The sequence below is a fragment of the Canis aureus genome, chromosome 3 (assembly GCF_053574225.1).
Source record: "Canis aureus isolate CA01 chromosome 3, VMU_Caureus_v.1.0, whole genome shotgun sequence".
Taxonomy (NCBI): domain Eukaryota; kingdom Metazoa; phylum Chordata; class Mammalia; order Carnivora; family Canidae; genus Canis; species Canis aureus.
In genome coordinates, this window is record NC_135613.1 from 20,397,999 (window position 1) to 20,419,128 (window position 21,130).

At 46.3% G+C, this 21,130-nt stretch overlaps 1 protein-coding gene and 1 long non-coding RNA gene across 4 annotated transcripts in view; one reads left to right on the forward strand and one right to left on the reverse strand.

The window, feature by feature from the left end:
- CDH13 (cadherin 13) overlaps window positions 1-21,130 on the forward strand; it is a 1,003,185-nt gene that overhangs the window by 887,996 nt on the left and 94,059 nt on the right. For both annotated transcript variants that reach the window (XM_077890995.1, XM_077890996.1), the window contains 2 exons: window positions 12,165-12,347; window positions 18,760-19,013. In XM_077890995.1, coding sequence (XP_077747121.1) covers window positions 12,165-12,347; window positions 18,760-19,013 — 437 coding nt within the window. The remainder of the gene's footprint in view (window positions 1-12,164; window positions 12,348-18,759; window positions 19,014-21,130) is intronic.
- LOC144310239 (uncharacterized) lies at window positions 735-16,240 on the reverse strand. Of its 2 annotated transcripts, XR_013375943.1 has the most exons (6): window positions 15,947-16,240; window positions 9,469-9,581; window positions 5,748-5,967; window positions 3,963-5,475; window positions 3,459-3,724; window positions 735-1,907 (listed from the first exon to the last, which is right to left on the reverse strand). It is a non-coding gene; the product is annotated as an uncharacterized LOC144310239 (long non-coding RNA). The 2 variants fall into 2 exon arrangements; XR_013375942.1 differs by lacking the exon at window positions 9,469-9,581.

The following is a 21,130-nucleotide window of genomic DNA, read 5'->3' on the forward strand; positions in this document are numbered from 1 at the left end:
ATTGATTAAAAAGAGAAAGGTGGGCAGGTGTCAGGAAGAATGGAAAGCAAGAAAAACCACCTTTCTTCTTTTATAAAGGATTATCAGTTGCTAATTCAAAAATTGTAGAGCAATGAAAACTACATCAATAATTATCATAATAATTATAGTCTTCGGTTTTACCCTTGAATGTGTTCCTGGCAATGTCGGATTCAGTTACTCCAGAAAATGTTATCATGTTATTTCAGTGTTTTCCTCTGAGACTTCAGTCTAGGACCAGTGTGATGACAAAACTTGTCCTCGGGGACTTGTGGGCTGCTGTTTAGAGGCAGATACTTATAGGCAGCCCCTGGCCTGGTTGAGCTAAGTTAGTGATTCTCAGTCAGGGAGAAATTCACACATGCATGCACATACACATGTACACACACACACACACACACACACACACACACACACACTTCACTGGGTCAACTGGCAATGCCCAAAAACATTTTTGATGATTGCAGCATGGGTGTTCCTGGCATCTGGTGGATAGAAGCCAAGGAGCCCACTGAGCATCTTGCCATACACAGGGCAGCCCCACCCGACAAATCATGATCCAACCCAAAATGTCAATAGGGCTGAGGTTGAGAAACCGTAAGTTAGATTGAAAAAAACAATCAGGAAATCAGAAGTATTGGGCAGGACACTTCTGCTTATAAGCGACACCAACTCTAAGTAGTTTATGGAACAAGGGAACTTTATATTGATGGAAATATTATCTAGTAAGACCACACTACCGTAACCAAAAAACTCCCAAAAGAGCCAAGTTAATTTCTTTGGTCATGTTCCTTATGATGATGTTCATGGCAACAAACTTCATTTCCTTTGTTCATTTTGTCTGTGTTTCTCGTAACAATGGGCAAATATTGCTATGCATCAGGCGTGCATCTAAACATTTATATTCTCACTTAATCATCGTAATAATCCCATGAGAGTACATACTCTTATTATTTTCATTTTGTGGATGAGAAAGTCCAGACACAGAGAGGTGGTTTCTTATCCAAAGTGACACAGCCAACAGATGATAGAGCTTCCCATGGTGTGAAACATAAGAAACTTTCCTCGTTTGTCCTTACCAATGTGAGAGAATGCAATCAGGCACCCTTGTCCCCATACAGACTTCTGTCGTCCCTCCATCCTGGTATCAGAGCCAGGAAAGGGTAGAGAATGATTTTCTTCATCCTCCTTCTCTCATCGGATGTGATTCCCAAGGGTATGATTCCCATCCATCTCTTCGCCCCGGGGAACTCCGATGTTCTCAGAAACTCCATAAGCCACCTCTGGGAAGAAATATGTGGATGTGCCGATGGGAATTACAACTGGGCCCGTGGGGTCTATTTGAAGCACGAATCAATGGTGCAGACACAGACAATGGATATAGAGCAGTTTCTTCTGACTAAGACATTCGGGATTTAAATATAAATTAGAAGCTGTAAGTCAATTCCACGTATGAATTTGTACAAATCCCTTGTAATGAAAGCAGAAGGTTTCTCTTGTCCTTATTTGTACTGGGGTGTTAGCATCAGGAGCCTAACCAAGTGTGTCGATTTTCCCACAGCTCAGGAGATTAAAGATGTACTTTCTCTGGTTAGAACCGGCTGCAGGTGGCACGTGGGGAGAAGGGCTTGTTCTCCAGGAGCTCCAGGGTCTGTCTCATTCCTGCATTAATCTGAGGAGTACCCCCCGCAAAGTGGGAGAGAAGAGGTTGCTTGAGGTGGGTTGGCCAAAGGATTTGAAAGAGATAAGGCTCTCATAGATACTTCTCCTTCCACAACCCTCGAGCCATTCAAAGCTGGAGGCTTTCTTCTCAAGTATTGCCTCTCCTCCCCTGGGACCAGGAGGCAGGGGGCTCTGGAAGCCAGCAAGCAGTACACAGTCCCGTGTGTCTGAAAGGCAGAGTACAAGTGCCATATGCATGTTGACAAATGACTTCAACCCATACCCTTGTCAACATGGAGTCATTGCACCGCCCAGGACATCCACCCAGCCATCTACCCAGAAGAAGGGTACCCAGATGTTCACGACACATCTTATACATGAACATTCATAGAAGCATTATTCACAATGGCCAAAAAATGGAAATGACCCACATGTTGATCAGTGGATGAAGGGGTATATGTGCTGTGGTCTGTTCATGCAATGGAATAGTATTCATCCACAAAAAAAGAAAGCGCTGACAGCTGCTACAATGTGGATGAGCCTTGGGAACCCAGTGCTCAGTGAAAGAAGGCAGACACAAAAGGCCACATGTTGTGTGATGTCATTTGTATGAAATAAGTAAATCAATGGAGAAAGCAGATTCGTGGTTGTTAGGGGCCAGAGGGAGGGGAATGGGGTAACTGTTGCCAGGCACCAGATTTCTGTTTGAGATAGTGAAAGCCACGACCTCCGGGCGCTAACCCTGTAATTTCATTAGCAAATGTATTCCTCTGCTCTGCTTAGCAGCTCCTACGACCCCATGAGATAGAAGAGTTCTCAAGATTCCCCACCAGTGGCATCCTCTGGTTCTCACAATGAGGTCTTTACCACTTAGGACCCCACATGAGCTGGAGGGACTCACGAAGCTCTTTTTAGCCCCTGATCGTAACCCCAGGGGGGAACCTTATAGTCATCTCAGACAGTTGTGTTCAGTCCTGGCTGCTCATTGGAATCACAGGGAATTTTGAGGAATACAAATGCCCAGACCCCACCAAGAAAAACCCGTGAATGTAGGACCCCAAATCATCAATAGTTTTTAAGGGCTTGCAAGAGATTCTAACATGTAATGAGTGTTAAGAACCTACTGCTGAAAAAAAAAAAAAAAAAAGAACCTACTGCTGGAGTCTGATACCCTACATCTCAGATAGTCAAACGGGGACTCAGAGATGTTACAGGATTTACCCATGAATTAGAGGTAGACCCAAAATTGCCCCACTTCGTTGAAGTTCCCACTCCTATACATTTGCAGGATTGCATTAACCAAATTCCTAAGTCTTTGGAGTAGACCATGCTATTGCTCCTAAAAAAACATCATTCTTCATCCAGATTCAAATGTTTGTGGTCTGATGCATATCTTCACAGAAAATCTCTCTTCTCAAAATTAAACTATTTCCAATTATCTCATCAGATGCACAAATATGTTTTGCTTTCTCTTTAATTTTTTAAAAGGAGAAACTCAAGTGAGGGAGAGATGCCACTGTCAGATGGAATAAAGTGTCCACACCTGGCATTCAGAAAAAGAAAGGATGTGGCATATTTGCTCCTTGGTTTTTAATTTTTCTCTCTTTATCTGATGTAATATTTATTGCACCAACTCCCTAAGGCAGTGATTTGCAAACTTCTTTTTAAGAGCAAAACATTTTTTTTTTCAGGCAAAATCTCAGGCAGGGACTCTAATATACAAAACACGATCCACAGATTCCTCAAACTGTTTAGTCTTACTGTCTCGGGGGAAATACCTGTTACATTGACAGGACTCCTGTGCCATCTCTCAAACGTCCTTGGTTCCCAGGAACACAGTTTGACAACCACTGCTCAACTGCATTAGTTTCCAGTCAGTCTTCAGTGGCTATGTGTTTTCATTTTGTTTCATGTTGGAAAAGACACATTTTTGTTATCTGAGCTGCTTCTTCCTGAGAACTCACTTCTTTCATCGTACACGTTTGTGTGTGTGTGTGTGTGTGTGTGCATTTGGCAGATTGGAGGAACCTCCGCAGGCAAGATCCTGTAGAGGAAGAAAATGAACATTAGCAGGTGCACCGCCAGGCCCCCAGAGAGCCAGGCCTGGCAGGTCTTCTCAAGTCATTGACTCAGCACCTTCTATGTCTGCAACACTTGGAAACTCCTCATGGGAAATGAGCCAACACAGAGAAGTGTGCACTAAGTGGAAATGGGAAATGTGTCCTGCCAGAGCACGCACCAAATATTGTCTCCCTCTCTTGACTGCTGGCCCATCCCCCTACCTGTACACCCAGAAAGCAGGCAGATGATCCATCTGTCCTCTTGGTAGAAGGCAGCCCTCCAGGCACAGAGCTCTCCTTCCGGCCCAGGGCTTCTCCAGGTGGGTGGATCACACCAGCTAGTGGGATGTTCATCAGCGCCCTGAATCGAGAACGACGTTGCCTGGGATTTCAGTGAGTCTTGGAAAGTGCTCTTCGCTCAGGAGAAGGTTGCTTTGTTGTTGACCTGTTGTTCCTTATTATTGTTAAACTTATGTGTATTTCTTCACCTGCCTGAAATGTTTAACTGAGAAAATTCTGGCAACTGTCCTTTACCAGGGCTGGTAGGTACTCTCTTTTCCTATAATAGAGATAACATGCAAATGCTTTTATCAAAGTATCTGGCACAAAAGAAAACCAGTAATTATCAGAAGAAATTAATGTTAGTTAGATCAAGAAAGGACTTTGATTATGTTTTCTTAAAAAGAAGCTTTATCTTTTAGAGATACACAATGGCATATTTGCAGATACAATGATCCGTCTGGGATTTGCTCCAGATAATGCAGGAGTGGGGAGGCGTGGGTGTGTACCCGAAGCACAGTGGGGCGGGAATTGAAAACCTCTGAAGCCTGGTGATGGGCACATGAGGTTCTTTATTCTGGCTGCTTTGTTTTATATATAAAGAGTCCAGGCATTCTCTTATATATATAAATGTTTGAAACTCTCCAGAGCAAGGTGGAAAAAAGATACTTGAGGAGACATCTGTGGAGACCAAATCTTCATCAGAGAGGCCACATTCACTTGCTGAGAACGGCAGACACCTGCCAGAGTTGGTTTCCCCAGGGCTCCATGGGGGGCAGAAACCTAATCAAGATGGCTCTTGAAGATGGGGCCGTTGACAGGCCCAGAAGCATCCCAGCAGACAAGAGGTGCAGGGAACCTCATGCGCATGGTGGCAGGGCTGGGAAACCAATGGGAGACCAAGGATGCTTCCCCATCTGTCTTTTGTGTCTTTGAGTGCCCTGGGATCTCTCTTTTTCTTTCAGTGTGTCCACTCTTCTGCCTCTCTATGCAGCTAGTCATCGATGTCCAAAGGACAAAAAAAAAGGTCACCCCATGCTCAACTACCCAGGAACTTAGAATTTAAGGACTAATGCCCTCTGATCATAGTTCTATTTCTCTAAGTTCACACTCTTAGAGAAACATCTGATTGTTCATGAAGCAGACAACCAACTGGTCACCTGTGAGTCAGGAATGATTTCTGTGTCCAATCAGCTCTGGCGAAGGAAGGTGGGATCCTATGACCCCAATGGCCCTGTAGAACACTCTTCTCAGTAGGGGCTTGGATCTGCTTTAAGGATCCTCAGAAAAGGAAGCCTGACATCCACCATGTAGAATTCTATTGTTTCTGCCATTTGAACTACAATTAGTTCACTTGCCTTTTTCTCAGTGAGAAGACAGAAGACCTGGCCACTCTTCTCATTGTGAGACCCTCGAACACATGTACACTGGCATCTTCTCCTCCTAGGTTTTTACTCTATAGATAAAAATGATTCCAAAATGGGGCATCTGGGTCACTCGGTCAGTTAACCGTCCAACTCTTGGTTTCAGCTCAGGTCACGATCTTGTGGCTCCTGGGATCAAGCCCCACCTCTGGCCCCATGCTTAGCATGGAGCCTGCTTAAAATTCTTTCTCTCTCCCTCTCCCCTTGTCCCCCCTCTGTTCACATGTGGATAGACCTCTCTCTCTCTCTCTCTCTAAAAAAAAAAAAAAGTCCCAAAATTTAATGTCTATTTAAGTGCTCTCACCTTATGAAAGATCTGGCATTTTGGTGAATCAAAGACAAGATCCTCACTCTCCAGAAGCTCACAGTTGGGAGGGGATCCCCCAAGCTTTCTCTCCTTGAGAGGACAGGGAAGTCTCTGCTCACCTTTGCTAGAAGCCCGAGCTCTAGCATCTGATTTACTTCTCACTGTGTGAATTGTCTTCCATGAGTGTTGAAAACAAAGCTCTGGCACCACTCTTCAGCTTCAAAGAGAAAGGGGTATTTAGAGATGACAGAATTTTAATCAGGGGGAGAAAAGAGTCAAATATACCAATGTCTGGGACCATTATGGTCTGGTGGGTTCCTGAATGTTCTCCTCCCACCTTGGTTCTATAGTCATTTGGGGGTCTGTCTGTGCATGTCCAATTGGGACATGGCCCGGGAAGGACTCAATAGGTCTCATTGTCTTGAGGGCTGGCTAAGTTTTCAGCCACACATCTTCAGAGTCCTTTGTGGGTCTCTGCTGTTAATCATTTCTTAGACATAGAGGCTTCTTTAAAATACTGAATGAACTTTATATAGAACTCTGTGTACTTGTTGAAATTTGTATTTCAATATTACATAATGTTCTATTATGTGAATTTCACAATCGTAATAACATTTTATATTTTGTATTTATATATTTAAAATATTTTACATATTACATATGTGTGTATATATAATATAATATATATATATAGTGCCCATAAACATTAACTGTAAGCTGAATTAAAATATCCCCTTTTGTTTTCTTCTAAAACTTCTATAGTTTTACCATTCACGTTCTGTATGTGGTGTGACATAGGAATCAAGACTCATTGTTTTCTTCACATGGATATCCAAATGGTCTAGCACCATTTATTGAAATGATCATTAGCTGGAAACTAAATCATGTCCAAACATAAAAGCGTCCATAATTGGCCACAGGTACAGCCTTGAATATATGAAGTAGAGAAATGATAGTAAACAAAATGTCTGGATATGTCATAAGTGAGCAAAACATATAAAGAAAGGGGGTGAGTGGGAGGAAATGTGTCAATCTCCTGAGCTGCAAGCCCCCAAGGGGAGAGAATAGTGTCCCTTTCATTTACTGCTATATTTCCTGCACCTGGTGGATTCCTCAGCATGCAATAGACACTTAAAGAATATTTACTAGAATGAGTTCTTTCGTTTTTCTATCCTGGGGTGAATCCAAATCACATAGAAGGAAACCATAAATGTAGGCGCTGTAGGTTAACATCGTTTGCCTTGGTGATAAAGTGTCTGTTGCTAGAGCAAATCAGAGACAAACAAAAGTGTGGGAGTATCAGAAACACATAACTAAAATGAGAAGAGCTTTTCCACACCAATTGCAAGGACATAAGGTATCTATGTAGATTATCCATTAAAAGGCAGACAGAGTCACAGGGGTTTGAGCCTTGTCACAGGGGTTTGAGCCATGTCCTCCCATTTATTAGTAAGAATTTCGTATGATACAAAACAAAATCCATCATCATCATCCTCACTAACAAATACTGACTGATTCCTTACTCTATGCCAAGCAGTGTGCCAAGATCCTTAAATGTATTATCTTATTTCTAGCAATCACAGTTCTACCCATTGGACTATCACCAAGAGATAAGACTTTTTCCAATGAGCTCTATCCTTTACGTAAACATAGACTTGTAAAATTGCAAGTTAAATTTCTGATGATCTCTCCCACAAGCTTTTAACCTCATGAATAGAAATCCAAGTTTGTAAAACTTTCTGAGACCTTAACTTTTAATTTCCCCAAGCCAGGACCCAAATGACTACATCCCAATTTTTCAAGTTCACCATCCATGAAAACATCATAGTTGACAGTTCATTAACTTGGACTCCAGTCATCAAGCATGCAAGCTTGTAGATGTCCAGTGCCTTAAAGTCATGCACAGTCACTTCTTCCCTACCTGTGGCTTTCTACCCTGCTGATTGTTATTTCCAATTTCAGCTTAACCTTAACTTAAAACCAACCATTTGCTGGATGAGGAAGAACATTTATTCTTGGTGTAAAATAAAATGGAAGTCCCTCTTCCCTTGGTGATGAATGACCTTTGTGCAAAGTCCAGGCATTCTCTTCCTAAATACCCATCACAAAACTCACCTCACATTGTCAAAAAAAAGTAGAATGAAATAATCGGTTCTGAATATAAGGGAGAGAGTTAATGAGCCTCAGTATGTCCCAAGCCAGTCACCCACACTGATTATGTAAAAATGTATTTTGCGTCTGGTATTTGATTTGCCACACAGTTTAACAGAAAAGTGACTTTATCTATTTTTTCCAATTAGAGGAAGTAATGTTACAATCAATAATTTCTCCTGCTCTGGTATGCTAAATTAATGTCTGTCTATTGTTTTTAAATCACAAAGTGAGTATTGGTATAGAAATATAAAATGGTACTATTTCATTTTAATCTATTTAATTTTCCATCTTGAATTATATAATGGGGTTAAAACATTGAATAGAATTAATAGAATGAGTATTTAATTAAGCAATAATGAATTTCTAAATGGATGCTCAAGGAAACTGGCTTTGTAGTTTATGCAAGAATCAGATAATGGTCTTAACAAAGACTATAATAATTGTGTTGAATGTTTTCTATATTTAAAGATTTTTTTTCTGAATTCTTTAAAGAGTAGATTTAAACATAATCCAGTTCCTTGACTAGGCTCTACTTTACTTTCAAGATAAAGTCCAAATGCCTTTCTGTGGCCCCCAAAGCCCTGCATAATCTGACTCTGTCTTCTTCTGGAGTCCAATGGCAAAGAGTTCTCCCCAGCCCTCCCCTGCACTCCAGCCACACCCACCTGCCCTCCATTCTGCAAATGTACCATGTTCCCTCCACCCATGGCCTTTGCTCACTTAGGCCCATCCCTCATCCCTGCAGGCATTTGCTCATGCTGTTCCTGATGCCAGGAATGCTCTCTCTCCTTTCACCTTATTAACTCCTGCTTTGCTTTCAATTCTCAGGGAATTCCTCTCTATTAACCCTCCCCAGACTGAGTCAGGCATCCACTCCCTCTCACCATTCCCCCTTTGATCCACAGGCTCAGGGTTACTTTTTCCCTAACATTTAACACAGTTTTGTAATCATACCTATGCCATGTCTACTTTGTTTTCTAGCATATCCCTAGAATTTAATACTATATCAAGCCTGGCATACAGAAGCCACCCACCAAATAATTGTTGTGTGTCTGTCTGTCATTTCTGGAAGATGGATGGATGGATGGATGGATGGAAGGAAGGATAAATGGATAGAGAATGATGGATAGATGAATAGATAGTGGATGGAGGATGGATAGATAAATGGAGGAATGGAGAATGGATGGATGGATGATAGATGGAAGATAAATAGATGGATGGATAGATGTTGGATGATAGATGGATGGAGAATGATAGGTAGATGGATGGATGATGATTGGGTGGATGACAGATGGGTGGATGAATGGTAGGAACACCATGGTAGCTGTGGACACACTAATACATCTAAGGAAGTATCAAGGCCACATAATTCCTAAAACAGTACCACATTATTCCATTTGGAGTCATTTGATTACACACTAAAAGGGTGTTCTATGCCACCTACCTATGGTAGGTGCTGCAGACATTTAAAAATAAAAGCATCCTAAAAAAAGCTGCACAGGTTTTTGCCACTTAGATTTGTCCTAAATATTAATTTTATAAATAGATCTATCCAACTACCCACCCATTTATTCATCCATCAGATTTTCATGTGTCCAGCACTATGTACTATGTGCTATGTACTGGGGATCAGGGCTGAGTCGTCCATCAGGTGCTCTAGGCACAGTGCCTAGAGTCCTAAAATGAGAAAAAGAACTCTCAGGGTCAAAGAAAATTTTAATATTTTTCTCACCTCGGGAAAAAATGAAATTTTTAAAGCCGATGAAAATCTATTATGGTAGGAAGGACCAATGAAGGTAAAAGCACCTAAGATCCATGGAAGTCATAATGCAGCTGTGCTAGAGATGTCCTGGGACACAAGAGAGATGAGTCCATCCTTCCCTTTCTGGAACATCAGGCAAGTGGCAGGATCAGGCATGATCAGCCAGTCGGCCCCTCTTATGGCTCCTGTAGAGCTACAGCCTCTCACATTTCCTCTGATGCCAGGTCCCACTGCCTACATTTAAGAGCACTATTCATTCCACAGATATTTACTGTGTCCCTTCTCTGCACCTAGCATCATGTGAGGGGCTGGGGAGAAAGCTGTGAACAAGACAGACCTCCCTGAGCTCCAGCCTCCTCAAATCATGATGTGTTCTGTGTCTTTATCCACCACGTGACCCTCACCCACTTTGACAGAGCAACTTCTCACCTCTGCACTGTATGTAACTGCCTTTCTACCAGACAGAGGGAACCCAGCACCCTCCTGTCTAAGCACTCCCTGAATCTGCATCAGGGAGTCTGGTGTCTAAGGAACAGGAGTCAGAAGAGACACAAGGATAGGTTATGAGCTAAGGTCTGGTGTGATCAGTAGGGGACAGAGAACCCATCCTCTGGCTCTGGACCACAGCAGAGGTGAAGGACCGGCCAAAGCAATGGGGGTCTTGAGTAATCCAACTGTTAAAAGCTGAGATTACAGGAATCCAGGAGACATGGACTTGACCTTTGGTTCACCGAATGACTCTGGACTTTCCTTCCTTCTCTGTGCCTCTTTCTTCATCTGTGTCTGAAGGGATTAGATAGCACTGTGGACATGCAGCCAACAGCAGGCAGGAGCTAACCCCAGAACCCCTCTTGCTGAGCCAGAGGCACTTCAGGCCCCTCCAGCACGGAGCTCAGGCCACCTCCAAAACCGGAGTGGGCTCTCACATTGAAACTTCCTTACCAGTCTTGACCTTGGACTCCATCATGCTTCTCTCAACCCGAACTGCATACTAGAATTATCTGGGCAGATTAAGGAAATACTGAATCTCAGGCTTTACCCCATACCCACTGAATTAGAATAGGGCCCAATCATTTAAAAATAAATAAATAAAAAATTTAAAAAGCCCCCGAAGAGATTCTAATGTGCAGATAGGGTTGGGAACCACCTCTCTAGATTTAAGTTTAGGAATGCCGTGATTTTTGTGAGAAGGAGGGAAAGATAGAAGAGAGGACTGCTTAGACAGGAATCAGGTCAACCTCGTTGCCTCCTGGAGCCGTATCCCCACGACAGCATCCTCCAGGTTGCTACATTCCATCTTGCCAGCATGTTCCAAGAATTGCCCCTTTCACAGAAAGGAAACAACCCACCCAGGTTTGCTGAGGTGTGGTAGACAAATTAGTTCCCGTCCCCGCCCCATCCCCCCAAGGCATCAAGATTAAGGTTTATGATTAATGATTTGCAAGTCAATTAATCAGCCACTGCTTTTGAAACCCCATTTCTCAAATTACTTCTCTTTGAACACAAGGGCTTTCTGACATCGCCTCACTGTCTCTAGATTCGCTTTCCTACTAATTGAAATTCCAAGATATTTCTTCTTCTTGTCAGCTTATTGGTATTACTTGTTTGTAAAATATTTGCAAACAGATTACTATTCACCTGTACTGTGTCAGAGGTAAGCACCAAAACAATACTTTATGCTTCCAGCTCAAAGGAATGTGCTAATGATAGCTCATGAAATTCTCTATCTGTGGGAAAGCTGATTTTTCATTTATTGATTTATTTTCACCACACCTACTTGCAACAAGTATTTGAGATGTATTCCAATAAAAACACGGCTACAACAAGGCTCCCAACAACTGATTTATATGTTTCCTTAGAAAATGGGTTTTTAAAGTCCTCCTAGTTGTGGGGTAGGGGTGGGGTGGATGAAATCGGCTTTCTTCTTTAGAGGAGATGGTGCCATTGAGGAGAAGCCATGGAGCCGAACGTGGGGTTCCAGCTCCAGGCCCTCTACACGCGAGGAAGGTGTCCTGGCTACGCCATGACCTTGTCGTTTATGGTATGTGAGGCTGCGAGAGCAGAGATGCAAAAATTGCCTGGAAGTCTGTTTGTCCTTGGACTACAGCTCAGGACGGGCATCCTCTTCCTTGTGGGGACTCAGGACCCACGCTCTTCCCCCTGTGGCTGCACCCTGACCTTGGGTCCTGTGGTCGTCTGTGTTTAGATAGATGGAAGGAGAGGCAGGGAGAAGGGACAGCTGCTCCCAGCCAGCAAGCATCACTTCTGGCCACATTCAGTAGGAGAGAGAGCAGCCTCCTGGCCTCACCTGAGTGCAGGGAAGGCCGAGAGGAGAGCGGATCCTCTGCTGGCTCCGCACCGCACAGCAGCATGAGCCTCCTGCACCATTCTCCGTGAAATGAGGTGACGTGGGTAACAGACCCACTGTGGGAAGGGCTCTGAAGGGGTTCTTGCTGTTTTTACCCAATGGTGACAGTAACCATCTGCTCTATTTGCAGTTTCAAGCCACTGTCGAGGAAGGAGCCGTGGGGGTTATTGTCAACTTGACAGTGGAAGACAAGGATGACCCCGCCACAGGCGCATGGAGAGCTGCCTACACCATCATCAACGGGAACCCAGGGCAGAGCTTCGAGATCCACACCAACCCTCAGACCAATGAGGGGATGCTCTCTGTTGTCAAAGTAAGGGCATTTCCCACGTTTCTCCCTCCTGGCTGCCCACCGGCAAGGCCCTCGCTGCTGGGGCAGGTCAAGGAGAAGTCAGCCCTAGTCTCCTCCTCTCAGAATTGGAATAGAAAAAGGCTCAGGGCTTAAGGGTGTACTTGTATCCTCACAGCCACGAAACCAACCTGTTTCATAGGTTGTAGGAAACTCGAATGTACATGTAAACTTAAAAGACAAAACCCAAAGTTCATTTTGAAAGGAGATCCTCAATATGATTGATAATAAGTTATCAAAGATGTGTAAAAACAGGATATGCAAAGTTTTTTTAAAGATCTGTGATCAAAAATGTGGATCATTACATTTCTACCCAAGCAGAGTCCTGATTATTCTCTTAAAAGCAGGAGATAAATAGGGAACGACTGGCCCTTGGAGCCCATGCAAGGGTCCTGGGGATGCTGTAACACATGACTACATACTGGGTGGCTTCAGAAAATACAGACTTATATTTTCTTATATAAGTTCTGGAACCCACAACTCCAAAATCAGTTCCATGGGGCTAAGGTTGGCAGGGCCAATTCCTCTTGGAGGCTCTAGGGGACCATCTATTTCCTTCTCCTTCCCAGCTGCTGGAAGCCACCCACAGCCTTTGGCTTATGACCCGTTCTCATGTCTTCAGGCAGCAGAGCAGCAGCAGCATATTTCTCTCTGCTCCCATCTCATGTCTCTTTCTTCTTTTGACTTCCATGCCTCCCTCCTTTAAGGACCTCTGTGACTCCCTGGGCCCACAAGGATAAGCCAAGACCCTCTCCCCCCATGAGGTCCTCAGATGACTCCCATCTATGAAGTGTCTTTTGCCACATGAGGTCACCTATTCGCAGGTTCCAAGGATTCCCCCTTGGTCCTGCTGGGAGGTCGCTATTCAGCCTCGAGCAGGACCACATAAACAACCCAACCAACAAAGTTCCACAGTCATCCCCCGGGCAGGACCCAGAGCCATTGAGAATGGCAGGTCTCAAAGACCCTGGAGGATGAGGGGCTGGGTTTCTCCCAAGTCCTGTTCTTTCCACTACTTCGTTCATATTGAACCTCGAATGTCCAGCTGGGAACTAGAGCCCCCAAGTTCTTCCCAGTTCTACCCTAACAACACAGGCCATGGCGAACTCATTAGGAGTTCCCGGCACTGCTCTCCTGCCTCTGCAGTCATGCCGTAACGGCGGCTAGCCTGTATCCATAAGAGCCATCAGGCAATTTTCCAAACCTGCAGCTAGAAGACGAGGCTTGGGTAAATAAATATGCATCCCCATCATAAATCCTACAAGAGCATGGTTCTCCCTGGCCGGCATTCGCTACAGCGTGAGGAGCAGACAATACAAGAAAACCAGAGTCATGGAGGAACATTCTCTCACCACACTGCCCCTTTGGCCCACAGTGGTGAGTCTGAAATGTTGGCATATAGGAGCATCACCGGGAATGCTAGGGGCACCCTAGGCCGCACCCACACAGGCCTGCTTGGTCACCACATGAGGGAGAGGGGCCCCCGGGCCCCAGGAGATGCTGGTGTTCTTGGAGCACAGCCTTGTGGAAGAGCTTGCACCCCCATGTTCCTGCGGAGGAGGTGCCTGCAGCACCGGGGGCTCCCTCTGGGCCTCAGTTTTACTAGTGAGTGGATTCCTTGGCTTCAGAATTAAAACGGAGACTCCCCCTCCTTTCGGCTGCCTGCCATGTGAATTCCTCCGAAGGCCCTTGGGCTCTCTCTCTGCTTCTCAACCCACGTGAGTCCAAGATCCAGGACAGCTTTCTACAGGCAGGCCTGGCCTTGTTATCCATGCTCTTCACTTTGACAGCAGCCTAGTGCCTAGGTCAGGAATGCCTTCAGGTGCAAGCAGCAGAATACTGGGCTGAGAGTGGCTTAAATACTAAAGAGAATTTAATGATTTCTAGAACTAGATGAAGGTGGGCCAGTCCAGGATTGGCTGGCAGTTCAGAGTGTCAGAGAGCCAGCAGGGGGCACTGCAAATGCTCTGACTTTTTCCTCATGGACATACAATGGCTGCCAAAGCCCCAGGCATTGTGTCTTCCCCCTGCTGTGTTTCCAAGGCAGGAAGCAAGGAGACAGCCAGGCAAACAGGAGAGCAAGAGAGTGCTCTAGAGTGCCTCTCTCCTGTCATCAGGGAAGGAAATATCTTTACCAGTGGTTTCCCAAGCAATATCCCATGATGTTTCATTGGCCAGATGAAACGTACACACCCTCAGCCACAAGGAAGGCTAGAAAGTCCAAATCTGGCTTTGGGGCCTCTGCAAGAAGAGATAGGGAGGGAAGCACAGGGCAGGCATGGTCACTGGGCAACCAGCCCCGAGCAGTTGTGCCCTAACCAGTTAGCAGTTAGCTTACCGAAGAAGGAGCAGAACTTTCAAGACTGTGTGGCTCCCAGGGGCGTCCTGCCTCCCTGCAGGACCAAATCCCAACAGTTCTGGAAAGCAAGGACCTGTTTCCTGTGTAAAGCTTTCTCGTCAGGAATGCTCTTCATTTCTTTGTAAACCTATCCCAAAACTGTCAGAGTTACCCTTTCCCCGAATATAATCCACCCTGCGTTTTAAGTGTCTTTTCTCTTATGTCCTCAGAGGAGAAAGAAACATCCAGAAAGCCTTGATCCCCAAACCCATAATAGGCTTAAAAATCTCTGTTGGATCACTTTCAACCTTCCATCTTCCAGACAGCAAACCCCAGGTCCTTTGCCCTTCCCGTGTGGTATGGCTTTCCCAGCGCCTAAAGCCTCCACGACACTCATCCACGCCCTCTCTTGACTCTTGACGATATATTCATTGAATCAAATCTCTGTAACTATTGGAAGTATTTCCAATGTGCTCCCCTCCCTGATCCAGAGACCCTGCACCAGATGAATCATATTACTAAGGTCACATGCATGAGATGAAGGAGGGCTGCTTCGTCCAGCATGACCCAGGACAGGGTCGTGGAGCAGAGAGCCACATGGCCCCAGCTCCCAGCGGCCTGGCCCAGGGAACGCACAACTAGAATTAGGACAGCTGGCTCTGTGCAGGTGGGGATGAGCACTCGAGCGGCCCTGCCCTCCAGAAAAGGACTGTGCAACTCACTGCCCCTCTGCCCTCCCTTTCTGGCAGTTTTCACATCCAAGCCCTCAGAGGTCAGTGTTGCACTCAGGGGATATTGGCCTGGGAACACACCTCTAAACCCGGCCAGAGAGCAGACCTCTCCCAGCCACTTCATTCCCACCTTCTTCCTTTCTCATCGTGCACCCTGGGCCAAAGCCTGGCTCTGGGCCATATATTAGCTGTGTGACTTTGACCGAATTATGCAACTTCTCTGAGCCTGTTCCCTTTTCTACAAAATGGAACTAAAAACACCCACTATTATGAGGCAAAGTGAGGACTGGGTGACTCAATGCACATAGAGCTTTCCAATCACACAGTAGGTGCACAGTAAGGGATAAACAATATCATGGAAAACAATGAAGGGTGGTGGTGAAAATCAGACCTCTATATGGGGGAGGGGGGGCTGGGGAGCTATGGGTGCCCTGCCTCTGTCTTCCCAGACCTTGAATTAGGTCCCCCAAGAAGAGATATTTTGAAGTCCTTACCCCCGACCCTGTGAATGTGGACTTTTTTGGAAGTAGAGTCACTGCAGACGTGATTAGCGAGGTCCTGGTGGAGAGGCTGGACCCTACTCCAACAGGACCATATTCCTGAGAGGAGATGGCCATGTGACAGCAGAGACACCCAAGGAGGTGCCTGTGTGACCGCAGAGACAGAGAGGTGGGCTGGGCAGCTGCAGGCCACGGAACCCCAGGAGGATGCAGGGAAGGTTCCCCTAGAGCTTTCAGAGCCCACATGGCCCTGCTCACATTCGATTTTGCACTTCCCGTCACCACAACTGTGATAGTGGACTTCTGTGATATTAAGCCACCCAGCCCTTTGTTACAGCAGCCCTAGGAGAATAACACAGCCTCCAGGGTCCCTTATGAGGTCGGAGCTGCCACTCCCAGCATCTGAGTGCTGGTAGATAAGGGCCCCCAGTCTGTGTCTTCCCAGCAGAACCAGCCTCGCCAAAAGGGATACCTAGGCCAGGCCCTGCCAGCCGGAGAGAGCCTGCAGTCTGGGCCTGATGCAGAGGGATGCAAAAGGTCAGCCCCGGCCTTGAGGTGGGGCTTATCTGGCCATGCAGTGAAAGCTCCAGAGCCTCCCTGGCATTGGACGCAGCTGGACTCCAGCAGAGACCACATCCTTGCATCCTTGCTCCCTGCCTTTCTTCTGAGAAGGCACACCAATAAATCATACTCCAAACCCCTGCCTCAGGCTCTGCTTCCAGACGTGGCTGGAATCTCAGGGAACCCAGATAGATATCACTCACACACACACACACACACACACACACACACACACATCATACATAAATACACACACCTAACATAGACATAGACAAACACACATGCACATCTAACATGCAAAGACTAGCACGTGCACGTTTAATATAAAGGCACACATATACTTATCCAATGTAAATAAACACACATGTACCTAGCATGTAAAGAAAGACTTTTAAGTAGTCTTTGCCATACTACTTAAAGGCCATGTGTAAGTAAATTCCCCCCAAGATCCCTGGGATCTTTTCTCCCTGCTCAGATCCCCCTCCCCCCCTCCCCCATCCTGCTGCAAGCGGCCCAGCCCTCTCAGGACAGTGTGTGTCTCAAACCCGGGCCCAAATTCTGCCATCAAGAGCCTGTGGAGCTCACAAAGTGAAGAAACTCTAGCCCAGTGGCATTTTTCATCATGGTAGAAAATTCAGTTGGGCTAAATTTGGGATTTCCCAAATGTCTGTTATGTTAGTTAACTTTCTCTCCAGAAGCACGTGGTGCTGCCAGGAGCCTGAGCCAGGATGAAAGAAGCTCTCCATACCTGGTTTGCACCACTGGGTCCACCCAGCTCTGGGGCCTGCGGGGGGAGACTCCTGGACACTGGTCTCCGTGTGTAAGCCCTGCTCAGAGCAGTGAGTGCAAAGTGGCCATGACTCAACGAGCCAAAGGCTTCCGCCTTTCCACTATCCTAATTGAGATGAATGTCTTCTGAGCATGGTGACCCTCTGGCCCCTATCTGAAATCTACTTCAGCGAGGTTGCATATTTTGGGAGTCACTCAGGATGGACAGAAATGTCTAAATAGAAAGGGATGGAGTGGTGAAGAATTCTTGTGTTGGGGATGGGACCAAAATATAACTGGGCAGCTCCCAGGTGCCAAGAGCATTACATCTATGAACTCCCTAAGTACTGCTGGGAATTGTTGCAGGTGAGGGGAGGGGTCCTGCTCCAACCAGAAAGCACCTGTGTCAGCATTTCCTCTGTGCATGCGTGCATATGCGTGCTTATGCGTGCACTCACTGCCCCACAAACTGTGGGGTGTGCGATATGCATGTTGGCTGTAGTGACTGTGAAGGTAACATAATTCGCCTACAGTCATCTGACCCTGACTCAGCCAGCTGGATTCAATTCCAGCTTTTATACCTGCAGGGCTCTCCCCTCAGCTTTTCCCAGTCTCACCGCTGTCCCCATTTCCCATGGCCCCTACAACCTGCATATCATTTGCTTCTTTCTAGTTGAGTGTGAATCAACTCCCTGTACTCCCTTTGGTCTTATCCTTCCAGCCAGAGTATCAGTGTGTGTTGGGTCTGAGGAGTTAGCTACTCATTCTCCCAGTAAACATTAGGAAAATAACTTAAAATAAACAGCTAAAATCACCTAGAATATGACCTCTCCAGTCCTTTCCCCTGTGACACCCTCCCGGGAAATGCACCCGTGCCAGGAGAGTCTCTCCTTTAATTGCTGTAGAGACTCTGGCCTCTGTGCTTGTGGCCAGTGAAGTGGAAGCATTGAGAATGGAACTTTGAGTTGGCTTTTCCATTCGACTCCCCCTCCGTGGTAACCAAGGCAGGGTGACCCCAAAACTGGTAAAGCTTAGGCATCAGAATTGTTCATCCCTGAGCCCCCCTGAGTATCAGAGTCATGGGGTACAGATTATAAGTAGGAAGCCTTTGAATGTCAGTGTGGCAAGGGCGTCACCTAAAGAGCTCAGTCGGGGACCCCAGAACTCTGAGGCTCACATAACATGGTGTATCTTACTTCTCAATCAAAAATACCCTACCTTTTCAATTTACTAGGTTAGTAAATTGAACACCAATAAAAAAAAAAAAAAGAAAAAAAAAAAATACCCTACCAGCTTCCATCCCAAATGTATGTTTCATATCCTTAAGGAGGACCCTAAATTGCATTAAGGTTAGCCCACAAACCAATATTCATCCCTGTACATCCACCCAGGTTCGTGGGATGTCAGAGGGACTTGGTGCAAAAGCCTCTGCCCCTGGTAGCAGATACACGAGCTGAGCCCCCGTCTCTGCTTTCCAGCCCCTGGACTATGAGATTTCCGCCTTTCACACCCTGCTGATCAAAGTGGAAAATGAGGACCCGCTGGTACCCGATGTCTCCTATGGCCCCAGCTCCACGGCCACCGTCCACATCACCGTCCTGGATGTCAACGAGGGCCCAGTTTTCTACCCGGACCCCATGACGGTGACCAGGCAGGAGAACATCTCTGTGGGCAGCGTCCTACTGACCGTGAATGCCACGGACCCCGATTCCCTGCAGCATCAAACCATCAGGTGAGTGGGCAGCTCCCTGACTGGAGACGGGAGGCAGGCAGAAATTGTGTTTCTTTTCTGGCTGCGGGCCTGGTTGTCAGGAGGGAACTAGCAGTAAATTAAATTTGGTAGTGATCTGGTAAGTAGAAGGTCCATGTCACAATGATGAGCTCGTGGCTGATGATATAGGACCAGGCTGACTCCAGGGGGACACTGCCCCCACACCTGATCCCCAGCAGTAGACCTGCTCTGGAGGAGTTGGGGGAGGGGGAGACTTCAGGGGCACATTGCCAAATGGACAGAGGGCTCCGTCAGCACCAAGCACACTGAAAAAAAGAAAAAGAAGCCATCATCTATGTGGCCCCATGACTCTCAGACACTAGCCCTACATTCCCATTACCATGACTTTATAAGGAAGGTGTTGGCTGACTCCACTTACAGATAAGGGTGTTAGGAATCCAGAGAGGTTCTGTGATAGCTCAAGCCTGCCCAGCTTAGTAGCAAAGGAATCGCAATAGAAACAGGACAGTCTGCAAAGTCCATGCTGTCTGCTGAGTGCTGTGGACGCTGAACTGTCTGTCAGAAGGGGAAGGAGCAGACATTCCTGGTACTTAGAAGTGGATCGTCATCGTCGGGGTTAAGTTTTCAACTGATAAATGGCAAGTCAAGAAAAAAAAAAAGTCTGTAAAAATTTCTGTCTTCATTTCTCAAGCTCTGTCCGGTGCTTAGAAAAAAAATGTTTTCATGACAAGATTTAATTAAATGATCATTACCCACAGTGCTAGCACCGACAAGCTGCTCTCTCGGTGCGATGTTTCACAAGGAACCTAAATCGGCATGCAGGTCCAAATGCACGCTTGTCTCCGCAAAAGAAAGTTATTAATCTTTCTCTTCCAAAATCTAATCTTCTTCTCACAGGAGAAACAGATAATCAAGTATTAGATACACTTCTAATAAACACGTGTCGCATTTTCCTGATTTGAAACACCTGGAAATGTGTCACAGCCTCTGCGTGGCCACTTTCCCGCAGAGCGAGCCGGCGACAAGTGGCTCACGACAAGTGGCTCACGTTCGTTCCCAATCCCAAAAGGGGATTTTACTTTCACCACAAAACTTTCTGAAATGCCAGGTGAACTAGATACAGGGCTGCACTATACCGAATCCTATTAATAATGTGACTCTGGAATCGCCATTCTGTTGTCTCTCTTTCCTTTTCCTGCTGGGTACCTGGCGAAGGAAATAAGCAATTTAAATATCAAAGAGAAAGCTTTCCTTAAGCCCTTAGATCGGGAAAACTGTAGCTTCAAGGGCAGTAAGGCAGTTGTGCTAATTAGATTGTCTTTAAGGGGAGCTCACCCGTCATTTTGTATTTCTACAACAGGAGCCCAAAGAGGGAACTCTGGTGTGGGGAGAAAGGGAATTCCGATGAGCTTGTTGTGGCTGAACTGGGCAGCTCTGTGGTTGCTGCGTGACCTGGGATGTCTGTCGCCAGTCAGAAAGCCCTAGTGTGGTGGGGAGGGGCAGGTGTGCGCCATCCACAGCAGGAGAGGAGGGACTGTCCAGGTTCCCTGTCTAAGACCAGCTCTGGCTGACTTAGGCAAAAGGGAGAATTTGCTGAAAGAGTCACTGGATAGTTTATTGAACGGAAGCACATGTTTAGAACCAGGCCCGAGGGGCACCTGGGTGGCTCAGTGGTTGAGCATCTGCCTTTGGCTCGGGGTGTGATTCCTGGGATCCAGTCCCCTCATCGGGCTCCCCGCAGGAAGCCTGCTTCTCCCTCTGCCTGTGTCTCTCATAAATAAATAAATAAAATCTTAAAAAAAAAAAAAAGGGACCAGGCCTGAGATACTCTAGCAATGCTGAGTCTCTAGGGTATCAGAAGTGATGAGCTGACCCTTCCCTACCCCGCAGGGTGAGTGAACCACCTCCAGCCATTTCCCACACTTGTGCCACTCGCTCATGTGGGTTCACGTGCCCTGGGCCCATCCACCTTGCCTGAGCTGCAATCATGAGCCTCTCAATCAGGGTGCCTTGACGTCCATGGAGATTATGCTCTCGGCAGTGGCCACCCAGCACAGCGGGCAGCCGATGGGAAGAGAGGAAGGGAACTCTCTTTGAAGTGGCATGTGGACCTGGGA